The 11,630-nt window shown below is 31.8% G+C and overlaps 1 protein-coding gene and 1 pseudogene across 1 annotated transcript; both read right to left on the reverse strand.

Annotated features, from left to right (window-relative positions):
* Positions 1-1,351: 1,351 nt before the first annotated feature.
* LOC120114733 lies at positions 1,352-4,646 on the reverse strand (annotated as a pseudogene).
* Positions 4,647-8,094: 3,448 nt separating this feature from the next.
* LOC120217882 (4-coumarate--CoA ligase-like 9) lies at positions 8,095-8,514 on the reverse strand. Its single transcript, XM_039214935.1, has one exon. It carries the CDS (start codon positions 8,512-8,514, stop codon positions 8,095-8,097), a length of 420 nt encoding a protein of 139 aa, XP_039070866.1.
* Between the last annotated feature and the right edge of the window lie 3,116 nt (positions 8,515-11,630).

Here is an 11,630-nt window from a genome sequence, read left to right on the forward strand (position 1 = left end):
TCCTAATTTTTTCCCTGATTCATACGGTATCAATACTGTTCATCCCAATATTGATACTCGAACCCAGAAGCTGATATTTTAAGCTCATAAAAACACCCAAAATCATCCTAAGTGATTTAGGTTGGTTCCTACACTGTTTCTAAAGTTCTAGTAAGTTATTTAAGGTTTTTAGGTGTCTTAAAAACACATTCTTAACACCTAAAATGTGATTAAATCTTGAAATCAAGTTTAAACCCTAATATGCTCATCTACTCAAATCTTAGCAAATACTTGAAATTTATGGAATCTTAATACTCCAAAGGATTAGAAATACACTACCTTGCTAATTGAAACCCAAAGTAGAGCTCCTTTAGTTAGAAATCATCCTCCACTTTGACTTGTATGATAAAACCCCTAACTTTCTCTTGCAAACAAATAACTCATGGCTTGAATGGTTAAATTCATGTTGATTGAGGGATTAAGAACGAAAATAAAACTTGAAAGAGGCAAGAAAAGGCTCAAAGGACTCACCTTTGGCTTAAGGAGCTTGAGAAGGAAGAAGAAAGAAATGGAGAATGGGAGGAAGTAAATAAAACGAGAGATATTTATAAAATCTCTCATCTTTAAAATGGGAGAATTACACTGCTGGTCCCTCCTCATTTTCCCACTACGCAAAATCCCCTCTCAATGGCTAATTGGGCTCAAGACCAACTCAATTAAGCCTAACGACTTGAATTATAAATTCTACATGATCCACTTATCTCTCTGATAAACCCGAAATTACTAGCCTAGAATTTGGAGCGTTACCAGTAACATACCATTGTAGTTTTATTATATATTTATCACACTCGATGTGATATTGTTTTTAGTTGAAGAAGTTAAGCACCTCCTTAATCTCTTAAGCATGTTCACTAATAATTATTTATTGTGCGTTTACAATTAGTGGTTCAATTAATAGTGTTAGTTCATCGTATACTACAAGAAGCAAGATCATGATTGAAAAAATTCATGTGTCTTGTGAGTATAATAAGACTTTGAATTATAGCAAACTTACTACAGATCATGTTATGAATTTAAATAGCACTTTTGACGTAAAATAAAAAAAATTTATGTCGCATGAACGCAAAAAAAAAATAAAATCAGTGGTTGACAGATGGTCAATTAAGTTCAGATTATTTTAGATTGTATTGAAAAAGAAAAGAATTGATTGTATTATACATGTTCAAATTATCATTCTCATTTTAAATTGTAAAATTATTTTCAAATGAATAAGATTTTATTAAAAAATTAGTATGTCATAAGAATGGGAGGATAACTTTATCAGAATCATTCACACAGTTACCAAGAAACAAATCAAACATGAATATCTTATATACAATGAAAGTCATCCACCCGACAAAGCACTCAAAATCAAGAAACATTGTTCAATAAAAACAAAACAAAGCACTCTGGTAAAACTATCTTCATAATTTAGGTTTTCCAGCACACACAGAATGATTAACCAGTTCCCTCCTCAAGATCTTCCCTGCCGGAGATTTTGGTATCGAATTTATAAAAGCAACTCGCCGGATCTTCTTGTACGGCGCCACCTACAAAAGTTGAAAAAAAATCCACTCTGATTTGCCTGAAAAAAACAACAGACGTAGTTTGTGTTGTTTTGGAAACATGCCTGCTTTGCTATGAAATCCATGACCTGTGCCCCTGTGATGCTACTTCCAGGGTTCCTCACTACATACGACATGGGAATCTGCCCTGCTTCTTCGTCCGGGTACCTGCTTGACAATTTTATCAGATCGATATGGGAATAGTGACTCGACTCGACATTGTATTATTACGGATATCAAGTATCACAGATCATACCATCATTGGGAAAAAGAAAAATAATACATACGGAATCACAGCAGCATCGGCAATTTCAGGATGGGAAAGAAGCAAGTGTTCTAATTCGGCTGGAGGGACCTGCAATCAGGTTTCGATACACTCATGAGTACCACGATATGATCTTTTTAAGAATACGAGCACGGGAACATGGTCATCTAAAAGATTTTGAACATATCCGTATACAACACTCGTATCCAAGATCTAGTAAGATATAGTGTAAAGCAATTCACTCACCTGATATGCTTTGTATTTAATCAATTCCTTCAATCTATCGACAATGTAGAGAAAACCATCGGAATCGAAATAACAAATGTCACCAGTTTTTAACCAGCCTTCGGAATCCAAGGTTTGTGCAGTTGCCTTCTCATCACCTACATACCCTACATTCACACCATCAAAGAATAAGTTGTTATGAACTGAACTTCAAAAGAGAATGTTGTTCTTCCTAGATAACTCGGATTTAAGTAGTTTTGTCTGTATGTGTGGATGAATTTAATCAAATCTAACTCTTTTCAAAAAAGGAGTTTTAATTGTAATACATGAACAAGTCCCACCACACTCAACCCTCTCACCATCATAATTCATAATTAACGACTCTCTGTTCAAATCAAAAAAAAAATGAACTGCCACTAACATCCACAACCATCGTCTCTCCAGTTGTACAACACCACCATTACAAGCAAGCTTTTGAATGAAAATTTTGACAAGAGAAGAAAGTTTCGACCACAAAAACTGGGCAACCACCAAAGCTGAAAAAGGACAAAGTGAAACCTAGCAACCTATTGCAAGCCAGTACGTTGCTTCAGTTTCCAGGCACACAAAAATTCTGGCAGCACATTTAGTCATTTAAACAATATGTACCTAACACAGTCAAATTATTAGCATTTAATTGGCAAGCATACAGTGCCAGATGATGAAGGCAATAGAGTTATACCCTTCATAACTGTTGGCCCTCTTAACCAAAGCTCCCCTCTCTGCTCAGGGGGCAGTGCCTCACCAGTTTCAGGATCAACTATCTTGGCTTCCATATTTTCGCCAAGGCGGCCAACCGAACCATGCCGAGCTGCCTCCTCAGGCCCTACCACCCTTGTTGCTGCACCGGTGGTCTCAGTCAACCCATATCCCTTAACACATCAAAACAACAATAACAATACTATTAGCATCCACCTAAACTAGGGGGGATAAGTAGATCATGGATTAGTGCATCCTTAACACATCAAAACAACAATAACAATACTATTAGCATCCACCTAAACTAGGGGGGATAAGTAGATCATGGATTAGTGCATAGGACCATAACCCAACAAGCCAAGAAAAAATCATCATATCAAAGAGATGATATTATTAAGATTCGAATGTAAATTTCACATACGATTATATATTCAAATGTAATGTTTTATATACATATGAAAAAATAGGGATAAGTAGCACAGATTAATGCATACGACCATAACCTAACAAGCCAAGAAAAATTTATCATGTTAAAAGGTTATATTATTCGGATTTGAATGTATATTTTAAATATTAATATGAATTCAAATATAATTTTATATACATAATAAAAAAACTAGGATAAGTAGCATAGATTAGTGCATATGACCATAACCTAACAAGGTAGGGAAAGTGTCAAAAGATTATGTTTCGGATTCTAATGTAAATTTCAAATGCGAATGTATATTCAAATGTAATATTGTTTGGCCATCAACAGTTTTTCCTTGTTTGAATTAGTGTTTATTACTTGAATAAGTTCAACGGTGGGGAATTTCTCCTTGAACCGCTCAGTGACCTCCTTGCCAAGCGGAGCACCACCGGAGCCGAGCAGTGAAAGCGACCTGAGGTCATACTTCTTAGTCAATTCCAATTTAACAAACGCCACTACAAGCGGCGGCGAGACCGGCATGAAAGTTACTTTGTACTTCTCAACGGCTCTCAACATCCCCTCAAAGTCAAATCTCTCCGTAAAAACCAATGTTTCTCCCAGCGCAAACGCCCTCGCCAACATAAAGAACCCGAAAACGTGGAAAAAAGGCACCGTGAAAAACGATACCGGGTGCGGTTCGTCTGCCGCTACCTGGAGGGTGTACCGTATGTGATAATACCCGGCAATCAACGCGATTATGTTGAGGTGACTCAGCATCACGCCTTTAACTCGCCCGGTTGTCCCGGAAGAATAAAGGATCGCCGCCGTGTCGTGTTGATTTACCTCGACACTATCGAAGATGACGGCGTCGACGTTTGGTTGAATTAAGAGAGACTGGAACTCAGGCGAGTCGAGGATGACTGTTCCGTGTTTGAGATATGGAAGCTTGGAAGACGTCTTCGAGGTAGCGAAGGCGATAACGGGTTTACTAAGCCGGACCTGGTGAGCGATTTCCGACTCGGAAGCGAGCGGATTGGAGGGCGAGACGACGATTCCAACGCCATTAGAGCGAAGTAAAGCAAAGGGACGTGAAACGACGGAGGAGAGAGGATAAAAGCGGCGTCGTTTTTGAGAGCGAAAAGTTTTTCTTCAGGGAATAAGAGAGGGAATGGATTTGAGCGATGAATTGGGAGAAAGAAAGGGTTTGATCGTTAGTGGCATCGACGATGAAAGCGGTGTCGCTAGAGGAGGAGGAGGTGCGGAGGAGGGAGAGGGCATAACTAGGAGAGAAAGAGGCCGAGAAGGTGGCGGAAGAGGGACGTATGGTCGGAGAGAATGGAATGTTTTGGTTTGGGGACAGAAGCCGGTGTTGGGGTCCACCGTTGCACGTCGGCGGTTGGGGACTGTTTCCGCCATTGGAGCGACGCTGATGTTCTTAGCTTTTTCAGTTTCCACCTTTCAGTTGGCTGACAAATATGTAGTCTACGGATCTCATCTTTTTATAATACCCAAAAGTATTGCGAAATTACCGACTATACCCTTTGGTTTTAATATTTGTTAACTATTTCTTTTATTTTTACAATTTGAGGATTTCATCAACCCTCGAATTAATAAATTAATTTACATTTTTCAATTTTCGCTCAATAAAGTTTTTATATTTTATAATTTCATCTCTTTATCCCACGTTTACTGTTAATTTAATAATTTTTTTAAATCAATGAAAATTGCTTTAATTTTTTGATTGATGTTTAATCAAATTAATAAGAGTTTAAGAGTTTCATGCATGTATTCAGCTTATTTTGCGGTCCAATGTTTCCTCTATCTTATCCTTAACGATATATGTTGCAACAAATTTTGAATTTTGTTATTAAAAGTTAAAATTTGTATTGAATTGTGGGATTTTAAATTCTTCAAAGAGAAAAAGGCCTTCACATAAAATATTTTTATTCAAAAAAATAAACGTGTACGATAATAAATGTCTTTATAATATTTTTGTACCAAAAAAAATGTTTATAACATTTTAAAAATAAATAAATATGGTCTTGTCAATATATTAAGATTGTTAGTTTTTACAAACAAACAAAAAGATTGTTGTTGAAATATTTTTTCCATTAACAATATTTAAATAATAGTAATTCTAAAACAAATATATATTATTCTCTTCATATTTTTGCTTACTAATGGCTTACTAATGTCAAAGGAAGTATCTTAAATGTGATTTAATTTTCTTTTTCCTCTAAACTCAATTTGATTCCATTTAACACTCTCTAATTATATCAAATCAATAAAAAAAAAATCTAAATCCATGGACTAATATAGACCAAAAGCATATAGAAACTGATCAAACCATTTAGAATATTACTATAAAGATGGCTGTCACACCAATTTTAACGTTAGTTACTGACAATCTATATATTTTATAATTTTTTTATATCGCATCTCTATTTTTTTATTTTGAATAAGTTTATTTGTATTACACGTTTTCAATTGTCTTTATGACATATTTTTTTCTGTCTTATGGTATGTTTTTTTATTGTTTAGTCGTTTTTTCATCTATTTTTTATAAAGGTTGATTTGACATTACTATGACTGATTAAAATGACATTTATCTTATATTTTATTGATCTTTTATGCTTTGGACACTTGAATTGAATTTGGATACCCGATATGCATTCATGAATAACTTTTCACGTTGCTCGAGTTTGATTTATTTTTTGTCGGTAATCTTTCAATAACTTAATCTTTTTATGTTTCATTTACCAATGTTTGTATATATCTTTGTTCGAGTTTATTGGTTAGATTTTTAATCTTTTTTTTATATGATTCTTATGTGATCTTATATTATTAATTTTGTTTCAATGATTATAGAAAATTATCCTAATTATACGTTTAATTTACAATTATAATTGTAAATCTTTATTGGAATTTGAGATATTTTTTATTTTGAATAAAATTAGTTGCTTGGTGAAAATAATTATTGGTATAAAAAAAATGAAATTATGATATGCGCACCTATTCATTTAAATAATTACCTATTTTTCTGTTCAAAAGAGATACTTTTAAAGAAAAAGCATTCGTTGGCAGGATATAATTCTTAAATATTTTATCATAAAATTAATTTGTTCAAACTTGTTAGATATTAACTCAAATTATAATTGATAAGAAAATTAAATTTCAAAATAAATTTTAGTGATTAAACATTATCTATTAATTAAGTTTATTTAATAAATAGATACTTATTTTAAGTTAAAAGTCTCGTGAAATTAGATTTCTCAATAATTAAATATTTAACTTTATAAATATAAAAATTTCTTAATTTAGAATCATAAAAAATTATTTTATAGAGGTGTAATAATTTTTAAGATCTCTATTATTTTTAGAGTTATCTTTGAACAAATATTACATTTTATTTGCTCCAGATTAATTAAAAATAACTCCTAATAGAACTTTTTAACTAATTTAGTGATTATCAACTGCCATATATTAAACAATTTTAACATGATTGTCATTTTAATTCAAATGTACGTCTAATAAGTTCTAATATTTTTTTATTAGGTTAAATTACATTGGTTATCACTAAATTTTTAAGGCAAATTTTCACTAAAGTTCTTTCAATCAAAAATCAAAATTTTTCATTAATATCATTGTCGTTAAAGAATGTTTTCATTTCATTGTTATTAATGATAATTAATACGACATATTCGTATATTTAACTACAATTAAATTAATGTGTTTCATACTATTTCTCAAACAAATTAATATTTTTCAATAAAATGATATAATGTATCACAATTTTAATAAAATATTTACTTTATTTTCAAGGTAAAATATATACTTTTAATAACTAAACTATTAATTTTATTATATTTTAATATATAAACTTTAGATTTTTTTAAACTATACCTAGCATTTACTTTAAATTTTATTTTAATATCTAATTGTTGAAAATTAACGGAAATATTGTGCAGCATTTTTCATGAGTAAATTACATCATTCATCACTCAATTATTTTTTTACTCTTATTTTGGTTACTCAAATTTTTTTTAATTTAATCATTTAAATTTCAAATTACTCCAATTTTAATTACTCTAACTTATATATTATTAATATTTTCTATGATGTGAAATCTTGTAATTATTATATTATTAATATACGACTAAAATAATAAAATTAAATTTAAAAATTAAATTTATACTCAAACTATAAATAAAAACCTCCTCGTCACTCGCTCTTATGATTTCGTCCTTACTGCCTCTCCAACCCACACCTTCCATTTTAGTCACTCTCTATTCACTGGCGTTGCGCCTACCTAGGGGTTTGTGGTATAATTTTTTGGTTTGAGTATAATTTTAAATTTAATTGTATATTAATAAAAATGATATGTCATAAAAATATTAATAAAATAAATTAAAATGATTAATATATGAGAAATTAATAAATTTAATAATTAAATTAAAAAATTAAACTCTAATGACTAAAATAAGAGTGAGAATATAATTAAATGATGAATGATATAATTTAATATAAAAATATCGTCAACAAAAAATTCGTTAAAATCTTATGACGTGATATTAAAATTAAACATAAACTAAATGTTATATATGATTTTAAAAAATATAAAATTTAGATATCAAAATAAAATAAAAATAATAATTTAGATATTAAATATATATTTTATCCTTATTTTTTATTGACCAATAAAACTCTTAATTGTGATTAAACATATAATCATGTCAATATCAATCAAAATCTTGTTATTGTCAATCACAGAAATGAAATAATTATTTAACAGTAATAATTTTGTTGTATTTTTCTATTTAATTATTAAAGTTCAGGTATATTAAAAGTTTAATGGTGTAATTTATTATTTATTATTAATATTTGGGGTTGGGGGTTTGAACAATGAAACATAGAGAACATACCTGAACCAATAATACTTTGGGGAACTTCTCCTTGAACCGTTCAGAAACATCCTTCCCAAGCGGCGCGCCGCCGCAGCCAAGCCCTTCGAGCGAGCTTAAGTCGTATTTCTTTGTCAAATCCGATTTAACAAATGCCACCACAAGCGGCGGCGACACCGGCATGTCTGTAACCTTGTACTTCTCGACTGCTCTTAGCATTTCTTTGAAATCAAACATCTCCAAAAACAACACTGTATCCGCCAACAAAACCGCCCCTAACAACATGAAGAGGCCGAACACATGGAACAGAGGCACCGTGAACAACGTCACCGACCGCGGCGGCTTCTCGTTACCTTCGGCTTGCTCCGTCCAGCTGTGGTGAACCGCCGCCATCATTGCTATCAGGTTTCGGTGAGTCATCATCACGCCCTTGACTCGCCCGGTGGTTCGGATGAATATAATCGCAGCCGTGTCGGACTGGTTTACATCGACTCTTTCAATGACATTGTTGTCGATATTGGACTGGGTTAACAACGAGAGAAACTCGGGCGAGTCGAGGATGATTGTTTCACGTTGAAGAGAAGGAATTTGCGAGAGGTTTTTGAAGTGGCGAAGGCAACGACGGGTTTGCAGAGCTGGATCTGGTGAGCGAGTTCCGAGTTGGAACTAAGTGGATTGGCGGGAGAAACGACGATTCCCAACGATAACAAAGCGAAGTAAACGAGGGGGATATAAATGGAAGGCGGTGAGAGAATGAAAGCCACGTCGTTTTGTGTAGAGAGTAACGTTGTTTTAGGTAGTAGGCAAGGGAACGAACTTGAGAAAAGAATTGAGAGTAAGATAGCGTTGCGCCGGTGGTTGCGTGACGACGAAAGTGGTGGCGCCGTCGGTGGAGGTGCGGTGGAAAAGAGAGAGACAAAATTCGGCGACGGAAAGCGGTTGGTTGATTGGCGGCAAAGGGATTGGCGGTCTAGTGCAACTGTAAGTTCCGGTTTGGTGACAGAAGCCGGTTTTCGGGTCCACTGAACGGTTCGAATCAGTTTCCGCCATGGAAATTGAGATATAAGCTGGTCGAAACTTTTTAGTGTGAGTTTATATCAGGATTTGGCGGATGTGGTTGTGAGTGATTTCGGTGAAAATGCCAAAATGGTTTTATAATTTTAAAATAATTTAAAATATAATTTTTCGGAGGTGGATGTCATGCTAATTTTTGGGTATTCGTATAATTTTAGTGCAGTTAGATGTCTTTAAAAAAACTATAAATTTATCATGAATGGATTTATAGTTTTTGTATTAGAGATAAAATTTAAAAAATGAATAAATTCATCAAATTTTAAGAGATAGAAATTAAATTATTTATGAAAATATAAAAATGTGTTTAAAATATATGATGATTTAAAATTTCAGTTGACGATTATTAATTATCTTATTTTTTATTATGTCATTTGTTTTTTTTTTGTTTTTTTAATTCTGAAATAAAATTTTTATCTTTGTGATAAGTTTTTTTATTCTTGTGACACATGTTTCTTTACTTTTGGAATTTGTTCTTTATGGTTTTTGGTATATTTTATGTATATATTTGTGTTTATTTTTGTGTTTGCATAAAGATCCTCATGACATTTTATAATTGGTCTGTTTATGGTCATGTATGGTCAGATCTTTCTTGAGTAAAAAGTTATTTGTTAATACAATTAGAATTGTATAGCAAAACAGTCTGTGAGATTGTTTGGTTCACTCAGCACTCCTTTATCTCTTCGTAAAGTGTATCGTTCGACATATACAATGAATTTTTTAAGATTACAGAGTTTTCTTTATATTAGAAGTCATTCTTAAGAGAGTATTTCATTTTTTTTCATGTCTTCGAGTGTAATACTTTTGTTGTTGTATGAGTTTTATTGTAACTATTGTTTTCATTTTTCGCTCTATGTTTGCGTGTGTCACAATTTTTATTTTTTTTTCATGATTTTTATTAGGCTTAATATAAAAAATTACTCAAATTATATCTATTTTCTTATTTAGGTGTCTATCGTTACAAATATTATCATTTAGGTGTATGTGACTTAACAACTGTTAAAAGAATCTGTTAAAAATTAATCAATTAGTATTTGACATGTGGCTTGATTTTTTTATTTCCTTCATTGAAAAAATCAGAAATTTTAATAAAAAAACCTTAACTCTTCATAATTTTCATAAAATACCCTAAGACTTTCAATTCACCATCCGACCGCCACCACCGTCAATGATCACCCACTCACCGACGGACTACTCACACGTCCACCATCCTTCGACCACTCACTTGTCAATCAGTGTGGATGCGTGTTGGAATTTAGATTTTGAGGTTTGAAGCTATAATTGAAGATCGCTGATGGGTGGGTAGGCGACGACGAGTGGGTAAGCTACTGATGGGGGCGACAATGGCGGTAGACGATAAACAGTTGGGGTGGATGTTTTGAGATTAAGAAATTTAGAGCTTTTGAGATTTAAAAAATGTTTTATTTTTTAAATTAATAATAATTAACTTTTTTAAAATAAAATTTTTAAAAACTTATAAAGCCACTACATGTCGCATTTTGATTGAGTGATTTACGAAATTTTATTAACGTCTATTACAAAGGTACCTAAATGATAACATTACAAATATTAAACACTTAAATTGATTGAAAAAGTTTAGATACCTAAATGTAAAAAGAAGTATAATTTATATATATTTTTCACATTATCCCCTTTATATTAATAAAAACTAGTTCTTATTGTTCAAAAAATAGGAGACAGTTTTCCAATTGCTCCTTCAATCCATCTCTATTCTTAATATTATTGATAGAATAACTATTCTTAACTAAATATATGAAATTATAATCTGTTAGATAAATTTTTGGCAAAAAGGTATTACAAGTCTTTGGACTTTTGGAAAAAATTCAATATGATCATCGTGTTGTTATTTTTATCTCAATGTGTCTCTCTAATTTAAAAAATAAACTCAATATGACCTAAAACAACGTTTTTCGTCATTTGATCGTTACAATGCTAGCGTGATAGTTCACGGTGATAATATGACAGTCCACGGTACTGACGTGACAATCAATCTGCTATGTTTAAGTTACAAATTTACATGGGCGAAACTTGAAATTCATTATATTGGGTTTAATTATTTTTATTTTTCATAAATATTTTTTTTAAATTGAGGGGCTTGGTACATTTTCTTTCTTTCTTTCTTTATTTAATATATATATATATTAATATTAATTAATACTTAAAAATAATTGACGCGACCAAGGCACCCCTTGGCTCCTATTATGCTTTGTTCTGTCAATTTAACTTATCTGTCATGTTATTCGTCATATTGTCAACATTATGGATTGTCAAATTAATATTGTGTACTGTCATGTCAACACCATAAATTATCACATTAATATAATAACTGTTAATTACAAAAAATATTGATCAAATGATTACATTAAACTTAATTTCTGAACTGGATGACTACATTAAAAAATAATATATGATCTGCA

This window comes from Hibiscus syriacus, unplaced genomic scaffold (assembly GCF_006381635.1).
Source record: "Hibiscus syriacus cultivar Baekdansim isolate YM2019G1 unplaced genomic scaffold, ASM638163v2 tig00000003_pilon, whole genome shotgun sequence".
NCBI classification, from domain to species: domain Eukaryota; kingdom Viridiplantae; phylum Streptophyta; class Magnoliopsida; order Malvales; family Malvaceae; genus Hibiscus; species Hibiscus syriacus.